This window comes from Malaclemys terrapin, chromosome 1, assembly GCF_027887155.1.
Source record: "Malaclemys terrapin pileata isolate rMalTer1 chromosome 1, rMalTer1.hap1, whole genome shotgun sequence".
In the NCBI taxonomy this organism is placed as follows: domain Eukaryota; kingdom Metazoa; phylum Chordata; order Testudines; family Emydidae; genus Malaclemys; species Malaclemys terrapin.
The window spans coordinates 168098680-168124310 of NC_071505.1; the positions used below are offsets into that span (position 1 = coordinate 168098680).

At 43.3% G+C, this 25631-nt stretch overlaps 1 protein-coding gene across 1 annotated transcript in view; it reads left to right on the forward strand.

The window, feature by feature from the left end:
- Positions 1-25631, forward strand: part of PTGFRN (prostaglandin F2 receptor inhibitor) — a 101944-nt gene that overhangs the window by 40496 nt on the left and 35817 nt on the right. The window contains exons 2-5 of the mRNA XM_054046616.1: positions 347-712; positions 2123-2542; positions 9191-9574; positions 15723-16148. Coding sequence (XP_053902591.1) covers positions 347-712; positions 2123-2542; positions 9191-9574; positions 15723-16148 — 1596 coding nt within the window. The remainder of the gene's footprint in view (positions 1-346; positions 713-2122; positions 2543-9190; positions 9575-15722; positions 16149-25631) is intronic.

The following is a 25631-nucleotide window of genomic DNA, read 5'->3' on the forward strand; positions in this document are numbered from 1 at the left end:
TAGTTAAAATGTGAAACTTGTTGTCAGTAATATCTTGTGATAGCTTAACAGGATTCAAAGGATTAGACATTTATGTGGCTATTCATGATCCATAGTTACATTAGACATGAAATGTATATAGAGGATAAAGCACCTAATGTGTAGGACAGCCTGTAACTGACCAGGGTTAGAAGGAAAAACTTGTCAGGTTATTCCATAATTATCCATGTTTGGGCTTCTCACACCTCCCTTGAAGCATCTGATAGTTGGCACAGTCAGAAGCCAAATGCTGGACTAGCTGGACATCACATCTGACCCAACATGATAATTCCTGTGCTAATTGTCTGTTTTCTCTTCTCCCACCTAGCTTTCTGCAAAGGGCGAATTGTGAGGGTGCCCAAAAGCCCACTCATTCGAGTCGAAGGTACAGAGACGGTGATCCCTTGCAATGTTACTGACTACGATGGACCCAGTGAGCAGAACTTTGACTGGGAATTTTCCCGGGGAACTGGCTTTGTGCGGATAGTGAGTACCTGGGACTCGTTATTCACCTCCCAGCAATACCAGAAGAGGGTTGGCAGCGGGGAAATCGTTCTGAGGCGGAGCAGCAATAATGCTGTGGAACTTCTGATCAGAAGTATCCAGCCATTCGACCAAGGAGAATACAAGTGCATCACTCCCAGCACAGATGCCACTGTTCAGGGAAATTACGACGCTACAGTCCAAGTGAAAGGTATTTCCACAGGGTCAGGGGTGTTTGTAATCAGTACCGGACAAATACGTACCGCTGGGTGTTCTCATCATGTTGTGCATCTATACAGTCCTGAGAATAGGCATAGCCCCGTTTTGTCTAAATTCCTGTTACTGGTTATGTGTATGTGGTTCCCCCTCCCTCCAGGTCCTTTCCTAAAGCCACCCTTCAAAAATATGCTCTTCAAAGGGTGGCAACAGCAGAGGGAAGTGAGATAAAGAGGTGAAGGAGTTACATTATTGTAAATGCCACCAAACTTTTTCATATTACCAACTGCCAAAAACCAACAACAAACTAAAAATGGTTTGTTCTTAGAGTCCAGGATGCTGCAAATTTACAGTCTTTCCAGATTCATAGATTGATAAAACTTCCTGTATAAAACCTAGAACTTCTCCTAATTCCTAGAACAGAGCTTTTAGAACAACATCCAATCCTGATTTTATAGACTCATAGACTTTAAGGTCAGAAGGGACCATTATGATCATCTGGTCTGACCCCCTGCATGATGCAGGCCACAAAGCCGTCCCAACCCCTTTCCCTTGACTCTGCTGTTGAAGTCCCCAAATCCTGTGGCTTAGAGACTTCAATTGGCAGAGAATCCTCCAGCTAGTGACCCCTGCCCCATGCTGCGGAGGAAGGCGAAAAACCTCCAGGGCCTCTGCCAATCTACCCCGGAGGAAAATTCCTTCCCGACCCCAAATATGGCGATCAGTAAAACCCCGAGCATGTAGGCAAGAGTCTCCAGCCTGACCCTCGTTAGCCATTTTAAAATTGTCAGTGGTGGAGAATCCACCACAACCCTTGGTAAAACATTGGTGGTTGTTGTGGCAGGGAGGAAAACTTAGGAGGGGGAGAAGGAGGATGTTTTGTAGCTGAGGTAATGTCATCTAGGAGTTTCCCAGTGAGGTAGGAATAGTTTACTTTTTTTCTAGACAACATGCTGTGTTCCTTCAGCAGCAGCATCCTGGCTTATCTCCTTTGATGATAGAAAAGGAGTTTTTTTCCCCCTTGGTGTTTCTTCTCCGAATACCACAAAAACAGCTAGGCCTGTCCCTGGGGATGTATAATAGGTTGGAATGGTATTGCCATGGTCTTGCCCTAGAGAGCAGAACTAGAGGGAAAGAGGTGATGATAAAATTAAAGACTTGATTCCTGAAGTGGGTGGCTTGCTCTGATAAAATACCTGGGGTTTAATGTGACTTTGTTTTTTGAGGGGACAGGAAGGTTGTGGGGGAGATGAGAGTGATTTGTCCAAGAGCTGCTGTGGGAATTCAGTATAATTGCACAGTTGGGTCAGTCAGCCAACAGCATTTCCCATCCCCTCTCTTTACCATTTCTGTAAACTCTCATATATTACTCTGTGTGTTTTATAATGTTTTCTTCTTTGAATAGTGATTGCCGATGGCTTAACTGTGAGTGGATCTAAAGCTCGGTCCTCGAAACCTCGCCAACTGTCTGAGGGAGACTCATTTGAATTACGCTGCTCAGCTTCCACCACCTCCTCAGAACACACTCACCTGCAAGTTACTTGGGAGCTCAAGAATGGCCCAGCCTGGCAGGAAATCCTCTCTCTGACACACGAGGGCAAGTTCCAGCCCAGCACGGAGTATGAAGAGCGCTACCTTAGTGGAGATGTGCGCTTGGACACAGTGGCAAATGACATTTACCGACTCTCTGTATCCCAGGCGCTGCCAATGGATGAGGGCCTCTACAGGTGTCTTGTGAGCGAGTGGGTGAAAGATGCAGATAGTTCCTGGCAGAAGATTCAGGAGAAGAATGTGGAAGTAGCAAGCGTGGTAATCCAACAGACTGGTGAGTTTCAGGTGCACAGGTCTCCTTATGACTTGTAGCCATGCCACACCTAAGCCATGGCAACTTGTGAGAGCAGAAATGAAGGCGGGAAAGCCTGGGTCAGTACTTCTGGGAGAACCTAGATTGCTGCAGGAGGTGATACTGGAGGCTCTTTTCTTTTTGAGTCAGTGCTGAGATAGGGCCTCAGCATAGTGCTGGGGGAGATGTGCTGTTGAGGGCTCTGTCTTCTAAATGAGGGAGGGGGCAAGGAGAGCTCAGTGGTTTGCGCATTGGCCTGCTAAATCCAGGGTTGTGAGTTCAGTCCTTGAGGGGGCCATTTAGGGAACTGGGGTAAAAAGCTGTCTGGGGGATTGGTCCTGCTTTGAGCAGGGGGTTGAACTAGATGATCTCCTGAGGTCCCTTCCAGCCCTGATATTCTAGATTCCAATCACTTACGGTATGTCTACACAGCAATTAAACACTCGCATCTGGTCTAGGTCAGGTGACTTGGGCTCACTGGGCTGTAAAATTGCTGTGTGGACATTTGGGCTTAGGCTGGAACCTGGGCTCTGGGACCCTCCCGCACTTGGGGTCCCAGACCTCGGGCTCAAACGTTTAGTCAGCAATTTTTAACCCGGCATGCTGAGCCCTGTGAGCCTGACTCAAGCCAGTCGTGGCTGTGCCGCAGGTCTTTTATTCCATTGGAGACATACCCTTATGGTCATTTAATTTCCTGTCGGACCTCCCAAGAGCGGGGTTGTTACTGTGTCTTGGTGACATTTCTACTTGGGTACTTGTACTTTTCTCTCCCCAAATTCCTCTCGCCTTTTACTCTATTTTCTGTCCTATGGTGTTAAACAGCAGCCTCACTTCTCCCCAGAGGTGTCTGTGCTTCAGTGGCAAGTGTGTAAGGTTTGCTGTATATAGCTTTTCAGGGTAAAGACCAATATCATTTCAAAGTATGACTGTTTAGCTCTGCTTGTGTTCATTTTGCCGCTCCCAGCCCATTGGACTGCTTGCTCTGTAATGTTGGCAACTGTTTAGCAAGGAGTATTTCTGAGCACTGTGGCACACCAGAGTAAGACACTGTAAATTACATGTGTTTAGGAAACAAAAAGACTCCTGGTGCTGGGTTGTGAGTATCCAAATATCTCTTGCCCACAAACTTCATGAACAGATACACCGACCACGTAATTGTGCTAGCCCTGCCAAAGTGTGGGGTTGGGGGAGTTGTAACAGTGATGCATCTTATCATGTAGTAGTTGGTGGAAGAATAGGCATGATGTCCCCTCAGAAATACGAGAGTGATAGTTTAGGAAGTGTGTGTGACAGACTGACAATGTCCTGAATAAACTTTATGGAATTAAGACAAACTATTGAATTAAGTTACATTTATTTAGTTGGGTTTGGTACCTTTGGGGTCCAAAATGCAATTGTTTGTGTTTCTGTAGAATTGTATGTAACTTTTCTAGGGACTTGACTAATGTAAATGTTAGGAACTTCAAAAGACTTTTTTGGACAATGTGTGTAAAGTAGATTTCCTAGAATATACGGGGTGTGGGGGTGGCGGTGTGAGGAGAATGCAAATTATCCACTTTGAATCCTCCCTTTTGAAGCTACAACCAGGGGAGGAAAACCAATTGTCCACTAACTACCTGCTCCTGGAAACTCCAGCTCTAAGACCCCTGAACTGTATAAAAGATGTTATGAGGGTGCTGATTGTGAGCTGAAGCTGTGATGAACTTGTAACCATAAAATCTGGATGGGGTTTGGAAGTATTATGCTGCTAGAGGCTGCGTTAGGGTTGGGCGATTATCTGGTGAGCTTACCACAATGTGTGTAGATTCTTTAGTGTTTTCTCTGTAGTGGTTTTTATTTTAAGAATAAAATAGGTGTGGTCATTTATACCTCTGTTATCAGTCTCTGAAAAGAAAGCAAATAGGTGAGGTTGGGCAGTCTGCTTGTGTTGGAAATAACACAGTGTAGGCAGGGAGCTTGGCAGCCTGGAAATTCCCTGGTCAGAAGGAAGTGAGGTGTTTGTCTCCACCCAAGAAAGGCAACAGCTGGGGAGCTGGAAGCCTGAGAGGGGGTGCCCTTGCTGGATTGCTGAGGGGAAATATAGGTGCAGTTCTCCTGAACTGTGACAGTGTGTTCAGGCAGTAGAGGAATCTGCCATGTGAAATCCTTTGTCATAGAGAAAACCCAGAACTTAGGGTTAGATAGCGAATTCTGGTTAGTGGCGCTTAGCTGTGAGCTCTGCTGGATCAATCTGCTCCCTCTTCTCTTGGGGTATGTCTGCTAGACAGGAAAGCTCTCAAATGCTCTCTCCAGAGTCCTGGGGTACAATGCTGAGTAAGGGCTCTAATTCTGGCATTGTCTTGTCAAGTTCATAAATTTTTGAGAAGTTGGCTTATGTAGGTGGGGTTTAATCAGTGGTTGAATGAAGGGGAGGCACTAGCGATCAGCAACAGCAGGGAATGCATTTTTGATGATGATTTTTATTTTGTTACAGGCTTTTAAATTCAGCCTGGTCAATGGCAGCACTAACAATTTGTCAGGAGCATGAGGCCAATCCTAAATCGCATAAAGTTGAGTAGATCACATCCTCCTCCTTGTATACAAAGTGGCGGGTGGCCCAGTGTCCCCTGTACATGCCGTATATACCATCATCATTCAACGTGGCCTGAGGGCTTGGCTTTGGAGAGCATTATATGCTGGGTCCTGTAGTCTCTGTAGACTGTACTTCCATATTAAAGACAAAGGTGGACGCAACGTATTCCAGGCTATTTTGGCTGTCCTGGACACTACAGTCTCTTCTGTAAATAAGGAGGTTTGAACCTGCAAATCTGATCTGGTACTGTTAATTTGTGTGCATGACTAGCTATGTAACTTCATGAACTTGTTACTGCTAACCTTGTCCTATTACCACCTTCCCTTCTATTGTTTGTCACATTTGCTTGCCTTGTTTTAAATTTGAGTCTAAGATCTCGGGCACAGGGACTTCCTCTTCTTTCTATGGTTAAGTGCACCACCTAGCATGATGGGACTGTAATGCTGAATGGGGCATTCGGGCACTTCAGTGATAATAGATCAAAGGAAGCTCAGGAATGAGGGGAGGGGTGAGACTCTTACAAAAGTATCTCTTGGTTTATAAATCCAGTGTTTGAGTTCCCATTGCTTGTGTGAAGATACTTAGGTTTCTTGGAAGATCCCTTCATCTTACAGAGGAGTTGTAATATTAGTCTATTACAACCTTGCAGAATTACTGTGAAGCTTTTACTAGCCCTCTCTACTCATATCCCGATGATCATAACAGGAAAAATTAATGACAGCTCAGTCAGCTGTGAGGAGGTACTTGGGGCAGGTAGGTGACTGCAGCTCTGCAAGTCTGGTATACTGTGGGGTCAGATTGAGCCTTCTGACTTTTCTGGGCTGTCAGATGCAGCGGTAAACTGTGAGAGGAGTAATTCTTTGTTTTAAAGACAAGGGCTTTGATGATTGGAAAAAAACCCACAGGTCCTTGCATTTATATAGTACCATTTCCAAGAATCCCTAAGTGCTTTACAAACTGATAGACATTATGTACAGGAATGAGCATATAGATAGAAATCACTTCACCCACCATAGAAATGCCCAGCCACCTTCTGAGATGGACACATGGCCACAGTTAAGGAACATGTAGCAACTCTGCTTGTACAGGGTCTAGTAGAATTGGGCTCTAATCCTTGACTGGGGTCCTTGGGATCCTCAGGTCCCTTAAGACGCCAATCAGGGATTAGAGCCAGATCAACCAGACAGTGTACAAACAATAGCTCAAACAGTCCTTGGACATGTGGATAAATAAATAGACAAATGAAGGAGAGGGAACAAGGTAACAGACACCTGACAAGTCTTGCAGCAGGAGGAAAATAATAGCACTTGTTAACAAAGCATAGGAGATGAAAAGTGTGGAAGTCCCTCCTAATGCACGCTTTTCATTATTTAAACTAGGGCTGTCAAGCGATTAAAAAAATTTAATTGTGATTATGCAATTAAAATTAATAGCAATTAATCATGGGATTAATCGCACTGTTAAACAATAATAGAATACTATTTATATAAATATTTTTGGATGTTTTCCACATTTTCAAATATATTAATTTCAATTACAACACCGAATACAAAGTGTACAATGCTCACTTTATATTTTTTATTATAAATACTTGCACTGTAAAAATAAAAAATAGTATTTTTCAGTTCACTTAATACAAGTACTTTAGTGCAATCTCTTTATCGTGAAAGTTGAACTTACAAATGTAGAATTATGTTAAAACAATAACTGCATTCAAAAATAAAACAATATAAAACTTTAGAGCCTACAAGTCCACACAGTCCTACTTCTTGTTCAGCTAATCGTTCAGACAAACAAGTTTGTTTACATTTGCAGGAGATAATGCTGCCCGCTTCTTGTTTACAGTATCACCTGAAAGTGAGAACAAGCGTTTACATGGCATTGTTGTAGCTGGTGTCGCAAGATATTTATGTGCCAGATGCGGTAAAGATTCTTATGTCCCTTCATGCTTCAACCACCATTCCATAGGACCTGCTTCCATGCTAATGATGGGTTCTGCTCGATAACGATCCAAAGCAGTGCAGACCAATGCATGTTCATTTTCATTATCTGAGTCAGGTGCCACCAGCAGAAAGTTGATTTTCTTTTTTGGTGGTTCGAGTTCTGTAGTTTCCGCATTGGTGTGTTGCTCTTTTAAGACTTCTGAAAGCATGTTCCACACCTCGTTCCTCTCAGCTTTTGGAAAGCGCTTCAGATTCTTAAACCTTGGAAAGAAAGCTGTAGCTATCTTTAGAAATCTCACATTGGTACCTTCTTTCCGTCTTGTCAAATCTGCAATGAAAATGTTCTTAAAACGAACAACATGCTGGGTCATCATCCGAGACTGTTATAACATGAAATACATGGCAGAATGCGGGTAAAACACAGAGTAGGAGACCTACAATTCTCCCCCAAGCAGTTCAGTCAGAAATTTAAGTAACACAGTATTTTTTTAACGAGCATCATCAGCATGGAAGCATGTCCTCTGGAATGGTGGCCAAAGCATGAAGGAGCATACAAATGTTTAGCATATCTGGCATGTAAATACCTTGCAATGCTGGCTACAAAAGTGCCATATGAACATCTGTTCTCACTTTCTGGTGACATTGTAAATAAGAAGCGGGCAGCATTATCTCCTGCAAATGTAAACAAACTTGTTTGTCTGAGCGTTTGGCTGAACAAGAAGTGGGACTGAGTGGACTTGTAGGCTCTAAAGTTTTACATTGTTTTGTTTTTGAGTGCAGTTGTGTAACAACAAAAAAATCTACATTTGTAAGTTGCGCTTTCACGATAAAGAGAGTGCACTATGGTACTTGTATGAGATGAATTGAAAAATACTATTTCTTTTGTTTATCATTTTTACTGTGCAAATATTTATAATAAAAATAATAAAGTGAATACCGTACACTTTGTATTCTGTGTTGTAATTGAAATCAATACATTTGAAAATGTAGAAAAACATCCAAAATATTTAATAAATTTCAATTGGTATTCTATTGTGTAACAGTGTGATTAAAATGGCGATTAATCGCGATTAAATTTTTTTTGTTTACTCTCAGTTAACTCACATGATTATCAACAGCCCTAATTTAAACTAAACTAAATTGATGCTTTCATCAGCTTTGCAGCCTACTGATCACAAAGGTCCTCTCTGAATGCTGGCTGTGACCATGAGTTCTGTGGCCTGAGTACAACCACTGGCCATGAGAGGAACCTGTTAAATGCTCTGGGTAAGTTTCCCAGGGCTGAAGAAGAGCTCAGTGTAGCTTGAAAGCTTGTCTCCCTCACCAGCAGAAGTTGGTCCAATAAATGATATTAGCTCACCCATCTCCTCTCTCTAATATCCTGGGACTGACATGGCGACAACAACACTGAGTAGCTATTTGCATTGCTGTAAAATCTATAGTGTATGTTGGACACTGTAGTATGTGAAGAAGCAGCAGTCTATGGAACTACCATTGTCCTCTGTGCACTTTCATTTCTGGTCTCAGCAAGCCCCTTAAGGTGAGTCAGGAGTTCAAGATTTGGCCATGGCTGCTTACATTAAGTCACACTTAACTTTCTGTAGCTGTTGCTGCTTCTTTTCCCCCCCTCTTTTTATTTTTATTTATTTATTTTATTTATTTATTTATTAGTCATAGGAGCTAAGAATTGTTTAGACGGAGGCTAAATTCAGCTCTGATATAAATGGGTGCACTTCAATAGGAGTTCTGCCTTCTGTGAATTAGGCCCCAGGTGTCTCAGCACCACTGTAAGATAAGGAAATATTATTCCCATTTTTCTCATGGGGAAGCAAGTGCAGAGGTTGTTCCTTGCCTAAACACACACAGGAAGTATGTGGCAAAGCTGGGAATAAAAACTCAAGTCTTGATTTCTCCCTCCCATGTCCTAACTCCTATACACACTGATAGTTTGCAACTCTTTTAGATAGGTACAAACCTGTAGTCAAGTCACTAAGCACTGAAAGCAGAGAGCTGAAGTTACTTGAGAACTTGCAGTACCAGAGCATTAGGCACTACATAGTTTGAGACAAACTCTTGAAAATAACACTTGTCTTTTCTTGTTTTTTAATATTCAAGTTCTGGATGTGCTTATTGCCACAAGCAACATGTCTGTGACTGAAAGGGACTCCCTGGACCTAACCTGCAACATCACAACAGACAGAAGTGGCATCTTCCAAGCTCAGGTGACGTGGTACTTCAGTGAGTCACCTGATGATACCTTGTCGGATGCCCAGGTTTTGTTGAGTGTGGACCGTGATTCTGTGGTCAGCGACTCTCCCCTCATCAGCCTGAGTCACGTGGATAGAAATTCCTATCACCTGCTGATGCGTGATGTGGGTGTGGAAGATTCTGGCTACTATTTCTGCCAAGCAGCTGTCTGGGTACCACAGCACAATGGGAGCTGGCACAAAGTGGTGGAGAAGACATCTTCACCAGTCAGCGTGGTGGTGACAGCATTAGGTGAGTGGCTCCATCCTGAGGCTCAACAGATAATGAGCCATTCTTTTCCTGTGTTCAATTCCACTATAGAGTATGCAGGGCAAAGACATTACAGGGTCTGTTCTGGGCATCCCACTATCCTACTGACCACAGATACAGAAAAATGTTCCTGTTCCAGGGTCTTTTTATCCATGTCCCTTGCCATACAGATCCATTCATACCCACTCTTCTGGCCTCTGTTGCCATGTATTTTAGGAAAGAGGCATGCTGGAGATTTGGCAGGAGCCTAAAGGCCTTGTACTACAACCTACATGAACTGGTGAACTTTGGAGCTTCCACACCTTTGGTAGCCTGATAACAGTCCCTATAGGGACGGTTATATTTATTCTTTTATGACCGGTTGTTCCATAAGTGTGACGTAGTAATCTGTTCTGTAAAGGTTTTTATACTGCACTCACTGAATGCCTCAATATTCAGACGGATAGTATTTGTTTGCAGGTGACCATTAATGTAAGTTTACCTGGACTAGCAGAATTTTCTATTCACTGTAAATAAGTTTTAAGATTTTAGAAATTAGTGAATTTTTCTAATTTAAACTTACAAATATACAAAGAATTGTCTCTTTGGCTGTACACAGGACTACCAAGCCAGGCAATCTTCGTACAGTAACTTCTCGTGGCTTCACTCACTAAATTTACGACTGGATTAGACACTTGTGGTTACTGACCTTATGTTTACTCTTTAGTGGCCTCCCCTATATTACTTTATTATAGAGACTCTTAATACCATATGACGGGTGGCCGACCTGTGGCTCCGGAGCCACATGCGGCTCCTCAGAAGTTAGTATGCTGCTCCTTGTATAGGCACCGACTCCGGTGCTGGAGCTACAGGCGCCAACTTTCCAATGTGCTGGGGGGTGCTCACAGCTCAACCGCTGGCTCTGCCACAGACCCTGCCCCCATTCTACTCCTTCCCTGAGTTTGCCGTGCTCTCACTCCTCTCCCCCCAACCCCCCTGAGCCTCCTGCATGCCACGAAACAGCTGATCGGGAGGTAGCAGAGCGAGAGGAAGGCGCTGATCAGCGGGGCTGCCAGTGGGTGGGAGGTGGTCAGGGGTGGGGGGAAATTATGGGGGACTGCTGACGTATTACTGTGGCTCTTTGGCAATGTACATTGGTAAATTCTGGCTCCTTCTCAGGCTCAGGTTGGCCACCCCTGCCATATGACATCAAGGGACTTGTTTTACAAGTCAAAGGTCATACCATGTGTCACTTAAGAGTATGTCATGTCTTCCAGTTCAGATGGTATGTTAAAAATCCTTGAATTACATCTGTGATATCAGGTTTCAGAGTGGTAGCCGTGTTAGTCTGTATCAGCAAAAACAATGAGGAGTCCTTGTGGCACCTTAGAGACAAACAAATTTATTTGGACATAAGCTTTCATGGGCTAGAACCCACTTCATCAGATGCATGAAGTGAAAAATACAGGAGCAGGTATAAATACATGAAAGGATGGGGGTTGCTTTACCAAGTGTGAGGTCAGTCTAACGAGATAAATCAACTAACAGCGGGATACCAAGGGAGGAAAAATAACTTTTGAAGTGGTAAGAGAGTGGCCCATTACAGACAGTTGACAAGAAGGTGTGAGTAACAGTAGGGAAAAATTAGTATTGGGGAAAATAGGTTTAGGTTTTTTGATGACCCAACCACTCCCAGTCTTTATTCAGGCCTAATCTGATGGTATCCAGTTTGCACATTAATTCCAGTTCTGCAGCTTCACGTTGGAGTCTGTTTTTGAAGTTTTTTTGTTGAAGAATTGCCACTTTTAGGTCTGGTATTGAATGACCAGAGAGATTGAAGTGTTCTCCTACTGGTTTTTGAATGTTATGATTCCTGATGTCAGATTTGTGTCCATTTATTCTTTTGTGTAGACACTGTCCGGTTTGGCCAATGTACATGGCAGAGGGGCTTTGCTGGCACATGAGGGCATATATCACATTGGTAGATGTGCAGGTGAACGAGCCCTGGATGGTGTGGCTGATGTGATTAGGTCCTATGATGGTGTCCCTTGAATAGATATGTGGACAGAGTTGGCACTGGGGTTTGTTGCAGGGTTTGGTTCCTGGGTTGGTGTTTTTGTTGTGTGGTGTGTAGTTTGCTTCAGGTGGGGGGCTGTCTGTAGGTGAGGACTGGCCTGTCTCCCAAGGTCTGTGAGAGTGAGGGATCGTCCTTCAGGATAGGGTGTAGATCCTTGATGATGTGCTGGAGAGGTTTTATTTGGGGGCTGTAGGTGACGACTAGTGGCGTTCTGTTACTTTCTTTGTTGGGCCTGTCTTGTAGTAGGTGAGTTCTGGGTACCTTTCTGGCTCTGTCAATCTGTTTCTTCACTTCACCAGGTGGGTATTGCAGTTTTAAGAAGGCTTGATTACAAAACCTAAACTTAATTTCCCCAATACTAATTTCTCCCTACTGTTACTCACACCTTCTTGTCAATTGTCTGTAATGGGCCACTCTCCTGCCACTTCAAAAGTTATTTTTCCTCCCTTGGTATCCTACTGTTAGTTGATTTATCTTGTTAGACTGACCTCACACTTGGTAAAGCAACCCCCATCCTTTCATGTATTTATACCTGCTCCTGTATTTTTCACTTCATGCATCTGATGAAGTCGGTTCTAGCCCACGAAAGCTTCTGCCCAAATAAATTTGTTAGTCTCTAAGGTGCCACAAGGACCCCTCATTATATGTGATATCAGTTAACTCTTGTGGACAGGATTATGATGTCGAATTATAGAAACTGGAGATGGAAAAGGACACAGTAGGCTCATCTAGCCCACCTCAGCAGCAAGAGCAGGACAGTATTCTCCCCACACTCAGAGGTGACTGTGTTACTAGATTGATATTCCATTGTGTCTTGCCTACACCAGAGATGGTGAGTTAACCAGCTTTTGCTCTGCATTACCCTGGCTGAACTCTTAAGCTACAAAGATCCTGTTTTTATGCAAATATCCTGAGAAGTGAACAGTCACGCTGGAGTGATCCAGAAAACCAAACCTAAGCAGAATTTCTAAAGAGCTGTATTTTTCAGTTTGCCATGACATGTCAGTCTCTCTCAACGAATGATTAAAACAATTTCTTTATTTGACTTTTGCATTTAGGATCTAAATTACTTTTGACAGCATTTCAAACCCGGAGGGGGAGGTGGGGACATTTCTACCCACTCTCTATGCTAAAATCCAGAAAGTACTGATTATCTTTGAGTTAAATGAGCCTAGTACCAGTTAGTGCCCAGGCTGGTGTGCAAGTTACCTCACTCCCCCCAGTTCTGCCAGTGCACTCAGTTGTGGCTTGAAGCTTCCTACTGTTCCAGTTGAGAGCCATTCCTGATCAGACACTGGCAGTAATGCCAAACGGTGGTGCCGGTCTGAGGATTAGAATGGAGGCCAACAAGCCTAAATTAGGGTCTGATCCCAGGTACTCAGAAGCGAATGGCCAAGTCACAAGGCTGATGGTCCCACTGAGACCCCTTTGGGTTACTCTTTATTTCCCATATGCATTGTAGGGAGAATAGACCTACTTTTTGGCATCTCCAAAACAGTAAATAGCCATTAACATTTTAAAAATGTTCCTAATATGCTTTGAGATGGATGCCATTGCTATCCTGTGCTGGTGCCCTTCTTCCTTTCAAACCATCATCTGGCCATTCCCAACTTCCCGTTACATTTCTGGGCTTCAAAACCTGGCTGCAGAAGGTCACTTTGTCTCTGGTCTGAAGCATCGCTTAGGCTGGCGGAAATTTCCTGTCCTTTCTCTCACCGCCTAGCTGAGGTGCAGGAGTGTATAAAAGCTACTCCTCAGACGATACTGCTGCCTAGGGCTGTGAGGGGGTGGGAGAAGAGTTCTCAGCATGTGAGGTTCTAAACTGCATCCTAAACTCACCACTAACCCCCTCCTCCTTGATTGAAGTTCAGTGCTAACGTGGTATTAAGTCACTGAACTGTCAGTGAGGCTGTTCGTTGACAGCTGACAGAGTGGAGGAATGAGGCTTATCCAGGGAGCCTTTTATTCCTTTTAAATCCTCTGTCTGAGAGTGTCTGTCAGTGTGACGTGCCTAGCCGGAGTGGTGCTGTCAAAGCCAAAACTCTCCCTAGCAATCCTTCCTCCTCCTCAATAATAATAATAATAATTAATACTAATACCAAAGTGATTAGCTGAAAACTGTTTCTTTCAGCTCTTTTCTCATCCTGTTCCCGGCCTGAGAAGTACTTCAGCCTTCAAACTCCCATCTTTGTACCAAGCTGCTAAAGCAGTCACAGGATACAACCTTCCGTAGCTACCACTCTTGAATTGTAACCCCTCTGGCTTTGGAGGGGTCAGATTACTGCAGTATGGTTTGAGTAACTTGTCCTTCAGTTTCAAGTCTTGAAGACTATTGCTGTGTGTAAATAAGATGTGAGGAGTGGTCTAGCTGTCTAGGATCTGTGGGGATTTAGTTCTCTCAAGGATTGCGGTGCTGGGTCTCATGGCCTCCCACACAGACCTGTTATTTGACAGTGGAACCAGAATTCTGTGCATTATTTTTTTTTGGCTTTGTTTATACTGGGAATTTTAGGAAAATTTCCCACCGTTACTGGTGCTAGCAATCATGGAAGCAGTAGTGTAAACTAGTTTCTTGCATTTTTACCCTTGTCATCTAATCCTGTAAAAACCAATGATTAAAACAACTGATGTCTAGTCTACACTAGTGCTCCCATGGTTGCTAGCACTGATGAAGCTGCACTAGTAATAGCAACTGCAGGAGATTCCCTTAAGATTTCCAGTGCAGATGTAGCCAGATTAAGTGGAATTGTACTATCAAACGTTCCCAGAGACTATTAGCGCACCCGGAGAGAAAAGGCGCTAGGGCTTATCTCCTAGCGTTTCCACTAACATGTTCTAGTGCCGTGTTTCAGAGGTGGCTACATTTTAGACGTGCATTTTCTTCTCTGTCCCAATTATAGACAATTACTGTTTCTGAGATTAATACATCAACCACAAGATAAAGGAATAAAGAATAAATTTGTTGAAAACAAAAACAAAATGTTGGGATATTTAGTCAGAAAAGAGTAGGAAGTTTGGTGTTGTTTTTCAAGTAACATTAAAAAAAGTAATACAGGAAAAAGAAGTCTTTTCTTATTGGTAGAAAAGCACTTATTTCCATAACTAAAATTCAGTGCTGAGAGATTCTTACCATAGTATCTCAGTTCACAAGCATGTAGTCTGTAATCTAGTAGAGAACAAAGTCATGCAACCTTGTCTCATCATTTCCTGGGTCAGGACAACCATCTTTTCCAACCTTAGATTCAGTCAGCCGCTCAGCTCTTAAACTATGAACTTTGAGAGATTCCAGCTCCATACAGGTTGTACCACTTCACAGTTCAAACTCAAAATTGCTTTTGGTACATGCATCCTTGGTTGTCATGTTAACCAGCTAAACATTCTAGGATGCTTGTTGGAGTTGGTGTTGTCCAGGGCCAAGGCAGGAGTTCGTACTGGGGATCTGTGGGGCGTGGGACAGTAAGTGGGAAGGGGTGGTGTCTGGGGATGGCCGTTTTATCCTGGACAGGGAGAGGAGATGGGGTGTCACTGGAGTCTCAACCGATCACTTTTCAACTTGAGAATGAAGAGTCCCAAGTTGTACACTCATCCTGAGCTCTCTTGGGAAATACAGAAGGTGATTTAAAATCTGAGCCTGAAACCTGCACACTTGGATGTTGGAGAACAGGCCAGGGAAGGAAACATTATTTCTCAGGTGCCGCATCACCTTGAGAGGCTTTGGACCTGATTTTCTGAAGTGCTGGACTCTGGTAACTCCAGCTAAAGTCCATGAGAGCTGAGAATCAAGCTCAATGAGTAAGTTGGATGCCTAAAATAAAAGGCCACTTATGAAAATGTTGGTCTCTGGGACTTGCCGATGGTCACACAAATCTATGGCAGAGCCAGAGTCCAGGTTCCCAATCCTCTGATTTTACAAATCTTCTATATTTAGCCCACCTGCTTTTTATATGTCATGTTTGATAGCTCCAGATATCAGGACTGCACTTGGTTTTTACTGTTACCTTGGTGTTTCCTTTTTACTTGCTACTTTTAACATGTTCTCTTGGCTTTCTTCCCACTTTCCCAATTACCTTGCAGAGCTGGATTACCAGATAGTTCTGAATGCTTCTAAAACACCTAAATTTTCAGACGACCCCACAGAACTGGAGTGCAGGATCATGAATGCACAGAACACAGAAGCAAACCTACGTTTTACGGTCTCCTGGTACTACAGAATGCGCCTGCGCAGTGACGCTGTTGTGACAGATGAACTTCTTGCCACTATGGATGCAGACTGGACGTTGCTGGTTGGGGATAAGAGCAGAGAGAGGACCCAGAATGGGGAAATTATTTTCTCTAAACAGGCCGTGGATACTTTCAGTTTACGAATCCAGTGGACTTCTGAAGCAGACAGAGGGGATTATTACTGTGTCGTCTCTGCCTGGAGCTGGCACCACAACAACAGCTGGGTAAAGAGCAAGGATGTGACTTCCATGCCAGTCAGTGTTTTCTGGGCTACCCAAGGTAAGTACTTCACACTTACTGGTTTAAATCTCTTGCTGCTGGTAGCTGCTGATTTCTTAGCTTTCTCTTATATAGCACCTGTCATCCAGAAGTATTCCAGTGGGCTTTGGAAGCTACGTGTATATATACATTTAGGATTTGTTTCATCCACTACAGAATTTTAGCCCCTTCTGGAGTGAAAGGGAGCAATTACTTAATGGTACTAACAGTATCATGTAATGTTTTGGAAAGGAAGTGAAGAATAACACTGTATCCATCAAACTGCAGTGGGAATTTAGGAAGGCAGAATGTAACTTTTAGAACTGGAATCAGGCCAGGGCACTGAGGTTATTGTGCCTTCTATTAAGAAAAATGTCATGGTACACAAAGCTCAAGCGGTCAAGATCTTTATCTCCCACGTAAAGATTTTTCCAGGATGCATCTCATTGCCAACAACTGGGACATTCTCTTTGCCTCTGTAATGCCTTTATTGTTAAACCGGTAACCTGTGCTTGGTACTTTGTAAGGCCCAAAATGAAGACCGTCCATGCCTTGACAAGCTTACAGCCTGGAAGCTGTAGTCTTCTCCCTCCCATCCTTTACCTGTAGGTGCTGGCTTTAAGAAGGCACCACAGAGAAACTTGCAGGCATGCAAGGAACTGGCTTTTGAAAAATAATGGCTAAGTGTGAGAGCCATACAGTGTTGGAATCCCATTTAGAGCTGGTTTGCTGGAAGGAGGGTAACTATGGATGGGCAAGACTTCGACCGTTCATCACTGAGGCCCCATCTACACAGGGGCTAAAAAAAATTACCTCAACCAATTCTCAAAACCAGTTTAAAATGGGTTCAGACTGACTCTGTCTAGCTGGGTACTTTTGGGTTGGTCCAAAATATGTTTAAAACAGAGTTTAACAACAGTGTTCCAATTTAGATGTAGGGTCACTGAGTGGGGGATTAGACTAGCACATAGCATTTAGGCAAAAGGCTTTTATAAACTTTCTCTTTGTTTAATGTGCATCTTCCAAAATATATTTGCTTAAACAGTCTGATCCCCTCCACCCTTGATTGCCAAAGCCATGTCTAAAACCCAGCTAGCTTGAACCAGTTTAAAATGGCTCAGGTCACAGTCTCAGACTAGAGAGGGACCAAAGGGAATCCCTACAGTGATTCAGTTCCAGCAAAGAGAAGATCTGTAAGAATCATGCATAACGTTCAAAGCACGATTTGTAACTTGGCCTGGGAATGGAGAGGTGTAATCCCTGCAAGATCAAACAAGTTACCATGTTTCTCTGAAGCTTGCTTCTCCAGCAGTGATGTGATCTCATTCATAGGAAAGACCTCACATGGCAGTTAGTCCAATCATTAATATGGCAGGCACTCAGTCTGATCACTAGTAGGTGCAAACAGAAATACCAAGCACCATGCCAATAGAAACATCTGATGAAGAGAACCTGCTTTTGTGGTACAAGGGATGTTGCCCTCAGGAAACTAAGCTGTATGCCACAACATGCAGTGTGTACGTGTGCTGTGTATAACAGTCTTCTGTTCAGCTGGGGCAACCTGGAGCTACGAGATGTCTTTGCCCGTGTTAATTTCTGTCGAAAAAATTGTGGCAGGTGTGAATATTCCTGTTCTGGCACTCTTCCAAAATTTCTGCTAGTTTCACAATATTAACTGATATGCAAGTGTAACTATTGTAGCTCAAGTGCCAGAAGGTTTTCTAAAAAAGACATTTACTGGAAAGGAGTGGGGCACTTGCTGACATGAAAGACAACTCTCTCTCTACACATGTGCGCGCGCGCACACACACACACACACACACACACACACACACACACACACACACACACAACCTATGTAGTGAGAAAATGAGAAATCTGGTGTGAACATATTAGGACTGACTTACTCCATCCGCACTTACTTTTCAGCAATTTGGCTAAAACCTTCTTATCCTTCTCCCCCACCCAGTCAGTTTTGCAAGCAGCAAGGTTCTTCCCTCCTCCCTACCCCAAAGCTCAAGGACCTGATGGTCACCAACATTGTAGTCAGCAGCCACGAAAGAGTTAAGCTGCTGCATGCTTTTCTGTTCCTTGTGCTAATTGGTTTAACAAGAATCTTTGGTGATTTTGAGTTCCTGACTGCTCCCAAGCCTAATAACAAGAGAGCAGCCTGCCTCCCGTGTGCTTGCCTAAGGAGAGAACCTTTTGCATGTCCCCTTGGAAGCCAAAAGTTGGCCTGTTCTAAATACAGCTTGTGCCTCCCACTGAGATTCTCTCATGGTTAGCAATGCTACACTGGTGCTAGTACAACACTGAGAGAATTTGAGAGACACCGCAGTTTGGGAAAGACCAGTGTCCATCCATGCTTTACAGAAAGGAGGGAAGACTTTGTACTGCATTCATTGATCCATTGGGATACGTAGGTGTTCAGTTCCTTGCTGAAACGTAAAAGCCACGTGTAGAGATTGAGGACTCTTCTTCTGGCTTGTCTTATGCAGTAACTGTCTTGTTTGTCCATTAATGTGCAATTGTTAATCTACCTTGTTCATTCTCAGGAGACCGATATAGCTTAAAGGCTTTTCTGCTTGCTCAGCTTTGCAAATAGAGCCAGTCATTAAGATACGTCATGACTGGTTTCTGACGTAGTCTGTGTAAAGTTCTTCTCTTTGTTTTGAAGGCATCTTGGCTAGATCTAACTTCACTTCACTTCACTTTTGTTTATTTTTTTATTTCAACACCTAACATAACTTTTATGTAAACAAACAAACAAAAGTGCTACTAATGGTACTTGAGGTTATTTAATACCAAAGAAATCTGACAGTGAGATTGTGACGGGTTGGATCACAGAAACCACCTTGGGAGCTGCCACCCGATGTGCAAAAGACTACCCCTGCTCCTGTTTTCCCTGCCAGCTCAGGACTCCAGCACCCTGTCTTGCTGAGCCAGACACTCCCGTCTGGTTCCAACACAGACCCAGGGTCTGAATCACTTGTCTCAAAGCTGCAAGTTTACCTGAAAACAGCTCACAGAAGTATGCTTGTCTTTAGCACTCAGATGCCCAACTCCCAACGGGGTCTAAACCCAAATAAATCCGTTTTACCCTGCATAAAGCTTATGCAGGGCAAACCCAGAAATTGTTCGCCCTCTATAACACTGATAGAAAGATATGCACAGTTGTTTGCTCCCCCGGGTATTAATACATACTCTGAGTAAATTACTAAATAAAAAGTGATTTTATTAAATACAGAAAATAGGATTTAAGTGGTTCCAAGTAGTAACAGACAGAACAAAGTAAGTCACCAAGCAAAATAAAATAAAATGCGCAAATCTATGTCTAATCAAACTAAATACAGATAAGTTCCTCACCAGTTCCAGAACACTCCCTTTTACAGGCTAATCTCCCTTTAGCCTGGGTCCAGCAATCACTCACACCCCCTGTAGTTACTGTCCTTTGTTTCAGTCTCCTTCAAGTATCCTGGGAGGGGTGGAGAGGCTCCTTCTTTAGCCAGCTGAAGACAAACTGGAGGGGTCTCCCACGGGTTTAAATAGACTCTCTTGTGGGTGGAGACCCCCCTCCTCCCTCCTATGCAAAGACCAGCTCCAAGATGGAGTTCTGGAGTCACCTGGGCAAGTCACATGCCCCTGCATGACTCAGTCTTTACAGGCCATGCTATTGTCCACATGGCATCTTGCATGTCTCCAGGAAGACTTCTCATGTGGATTGGAGCATTCCAAGATGCATTGTTCCGCAAGTGTTTCCTGATCAGGTACTTAACCTGGCGAATTCCTTCCTAAAGAAGCTGACCAAATGCCTCCCAAAGCTTACTTAGAAACCAAGCAAGCATACAGCCCATATTCTTAACCTTAAGTAGAAAAAGATATATATATGTACAAATAGGATGAATAGATATAGTAGACCATAACCTTTACGGAGATATGTTACATGGCACAGGCAGCACAAAACATATTCCAGTTATATCATACATACATTTATAAGCACCCCCTCCTCATGAAGCCTTATGGGGTACACTGTCTCAGAGATATACTGCTTTCATCACAGATGCTTGCATATAAAACAAAGTTGTCTGCTTGCATGGAGATTCCAGGCTGGTTTGGATCTCATGCCTGCTGTTGAATTTGGGTTTGCAGCACTTGCATGGGAATGTTCGAATGAGAGAGAACTTCTCCTTTCAATTATATTGTTCTTTAGACAGCCACACATTCTACAAACACTACCGGGCTTTGTAAAACCCTCCATTTCTTATACAAAATCTAAATATTTGGCCTAAAATTAGTTGATTTTTCTTGGCCTGAAGTCCCATGCAGCGATCACCCTGGTTTACATTGTGAGCAGAAGCTGCATGATTCTTGTGCTTCAGAAATAACTGAAAATAGAAGTGAAAAGAAATTGTGACCCTTTCACAGCTCTTCTTGATACTTGCTAGTGTAGGACAGATTCATGAGAATTAAGAGTTGATACTCTTCACTTGTAGACTGTGCATTGGAGATGCTTGTATAGTGATTACCCTTACTTTTAACCTTCCAATTTGCCTTAGATAACAGTACTTTGGTGTTTGCAGTGCAAATATTGAGGTAGTGTTACTTAAGGCAACTGAAAAGATTTTAAAGGTAACTGCATTAAATGCCAATCTTGTCAGAACATCTGTTCTAGCCACAATTTCCATTTTTTCTGTTTTTGTCAGGGTGGGGATTGGTGGAAAAGTGCATTTTTTTCCCTCTTTGTTTCTAAACTCTCCCTCCCTTATAACCATCTGTCTTTTCAGTGATTGTCATTATGGCCACATTTTTGAATTGATAATTCTCTTTGAAAACTTGTCTTCAGTTATTACCCAGAAGTATATTCTGCTAAGGCCTTGAAAAAATGTACATTAAATAGTAGGAGCAACAAAGGAATACTGTAACTTTTATAGAATTGAAACAGCCAGTCACACAAGTCAGGAAGTACTGCAAGACCGAAGGGAATAATTTGGCTAGGATGTTTTTTGTCTTTGACCTTGGTCTATTTGGAGTAACACCCAGACTGACCGTAAGTTGGGGGTGTATTCTTGTGGTTTCTTTCCGGGATCTTATCTATTAGTTCTTTTCCTGCTGCCAACATAAGCTGTGCCCAATTGTGCGCTTTTGTATATGTAGGTATTGGGTGGATTTCTGTTGCACTTTTGACCCTTTTAATTAATTGGAGGTTCCAGGAGTCTGACTCCGAAGATGAGTTTGTGGCACTACTGCAGATGGGAGGAGATGCGTACCCTAGAAGGATTCAGGTTACATTGCTTGAGGAAAGCTCCTCCTTTTTTTTTTTTTTTTTTTTTTTTAACCTTTCCGGCCAGTCTGTCTTTAAAGGTTAATAAGTTGCACTATTGCTTAGTATTAGGAAATGTGAAGAAATGTTTTCCCCATTTCATTCTTTACTCAACTTCTGAAGCATTCTCTTTCTAAGTACCAAATAATCTTTGATTTTTCTGTAACCTGCACAACTACCACTGGCTGGCCTGTCCAGAGGGAAATGTTGATGGTGGTGCTGCTCTGTAGCTTGTGTGCTGTGTGCAATGAAAGAGAAAAGCAATATTTCATAGATCACATTAATAGGAGCCCCTATTCTTTCCCCAGTAGCAACTGATGGAGTGGTTTTGGGGAGAGCTTTCTGTTTTGATCATGAAAGACATACGAATGGCCATACTGGGTCAAACCAATGGTCCTTCCAGCCCAGTATCCTGTCTTCTGACAGTGGCCCGGGCCAGATGCTTTAGAGGGAATGAACAAAACAGGGCAGTTTTTCTGTGATCCAGCTTCTGGCAGTTAGAATAGGGCAATCTGAGCCCTATTTTAGCCTAAATCCATACCTGGCTACATTGATGATCCCAGCTATGGCAGTGAGTGGGGTACAGTTAGTTGCATACATTAGTGTCAAAAATATTGATGTCTTGTATTAGGGATGCAGAAATGCACACTCTTTTCCCTTATGTGACCTTTCCTTGCTCCTGTTCAGCAATAACTGTCTAAGCCAGTGATGGGCAATCTACAGCCCGTCAGAGTAATCCGCTGGTGAGCCGCGAGACAGTGTTTACATTGACCGTCCGCAGGCAGGGCCACCCCCAGCTCCCAGTGGCCATGGTTTGCCGTTCCCGGCCAATGAGAGCTGCGGGAAGCAGCGTGGGCCCCAGGGACGTGCTGGCCACCACTTCCCACAGCTCCCATTGGCCAGGAACAGCAAGCTGCTGCCACTTGGAGCTGCGGGCGGCTATGCCTGCGGATGGTCAATGTAAACACTTGTCTCGCGGCCCGCCAGCAGATTACCCTGATGGGCCACAGGTTGCCCACCACTGGTCTAAGCACTTGTATGTTTCCTGGTGATCCCTGCTGTGCTTTCTTTTCCTCTTTCTTCTGAAGCAGTCCCCTTTTGATCCTTAGGCTTGGATGAATCAGAAGGTGGATAAACTTGGCTAGATTGAGAATACTGGCTTCGTGTCCCTGCTTATAGCAGCACGGTACCAAAGGCTATGAAGTGGGATGTAGATAAAGGCAGGCCGGAGTGCCCTGTAGAGCCAGAACAGTGCTACCTCAATGTGAAATCTAAATAGGACATTTCCTGGGAAGGGAAATGACTCTCTTGGAGTCCTGGGGATGACTGAGTCACTCCAATTGGAGAGATTGTTCTCTACGCTTTCCTTGGCACTTCAGGGATCAGAGCATCATTGTAAGAACTGGTTTTACAGTGGTCTTGTTCTAGTAGGCTTAGATGTTCTCATGAAGGGGATTGTTCATAGACAAAGGGGGGTTCCATATTAAATCACCATGGCCCTCTGATTTATATTGCAAATGTATATTGTACCTACTGGCACCTTAGGTATGTTTATAAAAAAAATCCCTCTGTGTATTAGGTCCTAGAATTGACACGTCAGACTCTCCAAAAGCAAAACAAAAATCAGTTCCTCCCACTGTATCCCATGTGTGCAAAAGTCTGATTGAAGATGTAGGATTTGCAGCATGTCCTGACTGTCAGCCAACTCCAGCTCTATCAGATGAGTTGGAGAAGTGAATCTGAGAAAGGCCTTTTGCTGAAAATGCTTTTCCACAGTAAGCCCTCAAGACATAAACTATAGATTGTCAACTTGAGTCTTCCAGCTGATTTCAGTTCCCAGCATGAAGCATTTATAAAACAGCTAGGACCCAAAACATACTAGGCTTTATAGTTTAAACCTAAAATCTTGAATTGTACCCAAAAACTAGTTGAAAGCTAGCACAGTTTATGAAGTACAAGTGTAATATGCTCCATGCATGAAACACTAAGTAGGGTAGCCCCAAGAATAGCTCACTGTCGTAATCTAATATGAAGGTGAGAAAGGTGTGGATAGCTGTAGCAATGTGCTTATAAAGTGCCGATGGATAAGAACATGCTCAGATACTACTGTTTCCTGGAATTCCAGAAGTAACTCAAGGTTCAGTAGGATCAGCAGGCTGTGATCCTTAATAAAAAGCAGATGTATCCCTTCTCTCATGAGAACCAATATTGCCTCTGCCATCTGACTGCTTCCCTTATCCAGTCAGCATCACTCCTGTCTTATCTGGACTGAGCCACAGCCAGTTAGCTCTGATTCAGGCCCTAGTCTCAGACAGGCATTGGGAAAGTCGAGAGAGCACCATTTGGGGGCATGAAACGGAGATACGGAGCTGAGTGGTGTCCACATGCAACAGTAACTCAACTGCATATGTGTATAAATCATGACAGTCCCCTAATTACATGATTACAAGTGATGGTATTTCTCAAATGAAATATAAAACATGAAACCACTTTTTTCTATAAACATTACAGACCCATATGGGCCATCTTGCAATACTCTCTTCTCTTCGGTGTATGCCAGCTATGCCAGGTTGGCCATGAAAATTGGGAACAAGAAGCAATACACCACTCTTATTACAGAGTAAATATAAAATAGCAAACATTTCCAGCCAAGTCCCTCCCTCCCTCCCCCCCAATAGGTAAGGTGGAAGGCAAAAATATTTCAAATATGTATAAACTTTCAAGAATGTTAGTGTTAAACAAATAGGAAATTCAGAGTTAAAGATATAATTTTACAGTTAACCACAGCCATTTAAAACATCAATCACAATCTTAATTCTGTCCCATTTGAGCTAACAAATGCCAAACTCCGACTAGGGAGATTGGGGGGAGGGTGGAAGCATTCAGGTACTATGGCAATGATGTAAAAACCTCCAATGAACAAAACATTTCATTACTGTAACCAGTCCTCAGGAGGTGCTAATAAGTTAGCTGTAATGCTGCAGTAGAAACTGATTTATTTCAAAATGCTCTGCATTGTAGACATTGAAATTACTAGGTTTATCAATTATGACTCTGCTTACTATGTAGTGAAAAGCATTTTAAATTCAAAGTTGTGCTCTGTTCCTCTTAAAAGAGTTAGGAGTTCAAATGGGGACGTATGGCATATAATTAATTAAATTACGTACACTTTATATAAGGTATCTAAGGATACCTTACATTATTAAAGCCATTTTCAAAGCATGTGGTTTGAGTACATAAATGCTTGGGTAAAGCCATAGGTCAAGATGGAAATAGACGAAGGTGCTGTTCCTCTGTTTGGTACATACATGGACTGCAGACTTTATTGTGCTTGTATTTATTGACTGAAAACTACTTAAAAATAACCTTCCAGGCAAAATGTGCGTGAGCAAGAGTTGGACAGTTGGTCCATAAATCAAGCAGCTGAGTGTTGTCACCAGCACTCTTAACTGACTTCTTAATTTAAAAATGCATAATTTCTGGAAATGAACTGTTTCCTGTTTCGAAAGCCGGGAGAGGAGCCCTGATCAAGCAGTCCTTAAAAGGAGGTCATTGCAGGCATATGTGAAACCATCAGTAACTGGTCATAAATCAACTGCTAACCACAGTTCCTATGCACCAGCATTTGGAAAGGAGTCCTGATGCTATAAACCTATAGCCTGCCAAAAGGAGTCCCACTTATATGAATCCTCTGTAGGCCCTAAGAATCAGGGGGCCCTCTCTTAAAGAGTCTAGGAGTGGAGCCACATCCCTGTCAACTTCCTAAGGGCCACTGGCCTGGGGCTGTCCTAAGATCTGCAGGAAAGGAAGATGTATGGGGTTTGCAGGAGACTTGAAGGTGATCAAAATCCAGTGGAAGAACTTCCCCCTACCTTGCCTCTTGCAGTTGTCTGATTTCTCTGGAGCAGGTCATGTGAAGAACTTCTTCCTCACCCTCCTTGCTGCCTTCTAATCCTCCACAGAGTTGGTGGGCTGTCTCCCATTTCTTTGTGATTCTTCCCTCCTCTTTACTCCCCCTGAGTCTTGCTCTTCAGCCACCTGACACGTGGTGGTTGAGGAGCCTAAGTAGGCTCATTGGATGGGCTCAGTAAGGGTTTTTAGGGTGGAGATTGTGATGCCAGGGAATGAAGAACCTCTTCCCTGCTGCCCCCTCTCTATTCTCTGGACCCCATGCAAGGATGGGG